At 37.8% G+C, this 1,559-nt stretch overlaps 1 protein-coding gene across 1 annotated transcript; it reads right to left on the reverse strand.

Annotated features, from left to right (window-relative positions):
• Positions 1–335: 335 nt before the first annotated feature.
• On the reverse strand, positions 336–1,295 carry LOC102406492 (olfactory receptor-like protein OLF4). The gene has a single exon (XM_025294160.1). It carries the CDS (start codon positions 1,293–1,295, stop codon positions 336–338), a length of 960 nt encoding a protein of 319 aa, XP_025149945.1.
• Positions 1,296–1,559: the final 264 nt, after the last annotated feature.

Consider the following 1,559-nt stretch of genomic DNA (forward strand, 5'->3'; position numbering starts at 1 on the left):
CATATACACTAAAAACTGTTAGAGACTGATGAGAGAAATTGAAGAAGACAAATAAATGAAAAGATTATCAAGTGTCCATGATTTAGAAGACTTAATATTATTAAAATATTCATACTACCTGAAGCATTCTACAGATCCATTGCAATCCCTATCAAAATTAAAGGTATTATTCACAATAAAGCTCAATAAAGTGAGTTACAAAAATTGTGTAGAGGAGTTGAATTCATACAAATGGAAATTCCAAGAAACAGAGAAAAAGAGGAAATTCTCCTTCTACAATCTGATAAAAAATATCAATTTCTGGCTCCCTTTATTTCAGTTCTGAAATCACAATACTACTTCAGCCCCAAAACAGTTGGACCTTTTGTAGCTGCCATTTCAATGATTCTTTCCAGAGCTTTCTTTATATCTTTGTTCCTCAGACTATAGATGAAGGGGTTCAGCATGGGTGTGACCACAGTGTACATCACTGAGGCTGTTGCACTTGAGTGTGAGCTTTGGGTAGCAGCAGAGCTAAGGTACACTCCTAAGCTTGTACAATAAAATAAGCAGACCATTGAAAGATGAGATGCACAGGTGGAAAATGCTTTATATTTCCCTTGAGCTGATGAGATTCCTCTTATGGAGGAAACTATCTTAGAATATGAATAAAGAATTCCAGTGAGGGTTAAAAAACCAAACATCCCAGCTGCAAAATAAAAGAACATGTCATTAAAAAATGTGTCAGAACAGGCAAGTTGGACCATCTGATTAATTTCACAGAAAAAGTGGGGAATTTCTAAGTCTGTACAGAAGGACAGCTGCAATACCATTAAACTTTGTATCAAGGAATTCAGAGCACTCATCACCCAGGACACCAGCATGAGCAGCCCACAGAGCTGGGAGTGCATGATGACCGTGTAGTGCAGGGGATGGCAGATGGCCACAAAGCGGTCATAGGCCATCACAGTCAGGAGGAAGTCATCCAAACATACAAAGAGTATGAAAAAATACATCTGGATAATGCAGCCTTCATAGGTTATGGCTTTGTTCTGTGCCTGGATGTTCCACAGCATCTTTGGGATGGTGGTGGAGGTGAAGCATATGTCTACAAAGGACAGGTTGGAGAGGAAGAAGTACATGGGGGTGTGGAGGTGGGGGTCTGAGCTGACAGCCAGGATGATGAGCAGGTTTCCAAACACAGTGATCAGGTACATGGAGAGAAAAAGTCCAAATATGAGGGGCTGTATTTCTGGTTCCTCTGAAAATCCCAGAAGTAAAAATTCTGAAATTCTTGTTTTATTTATTGATTCCATATGCTGGTCTGACTCTGAGGAGAGAAGCAAATAATATGATTAATATTCACATGAACTTACATTAGTCACATATTCTAAATGCTACTGTATATACTTTTCAGTCAATACATTAATTTTGATATTCATTGTATGGATCTGGCTTTGTTTTTTATAATTAAATTTATTTATGTTTGATTGAATGATAATTGCTTTACAATATTGTGTTGATTTCTGCCAAACATCACCATGGTATACCTACATCCTCTCCCTCTTGAACCTCTCTCC

The sequence above is a fragment of the Bubalus bubalis genome, chromosome 9, assembly GCF_019923935.1.
Source record: "Bubalus bubalis isolate 160015118507 breed Murrah chromosome 9, NDDB_SH_1, whole genome shotgun sequence".
NCBI lineage: Eukaryota > Metazoa > Chordata > Mammalia > Artiodactyla > Bovidae > Bubalus > Bubalus bubalis.

Excerpts from the sequence above, each read along its gene's own strand:
- LOC102406492 (XM_025294160.1), bottom strand. The coding sequence starts at position 1,295 with ATGGAATCAATAAATAAAACAAGAATTTCAGAATTTTTACTTCTGGGA.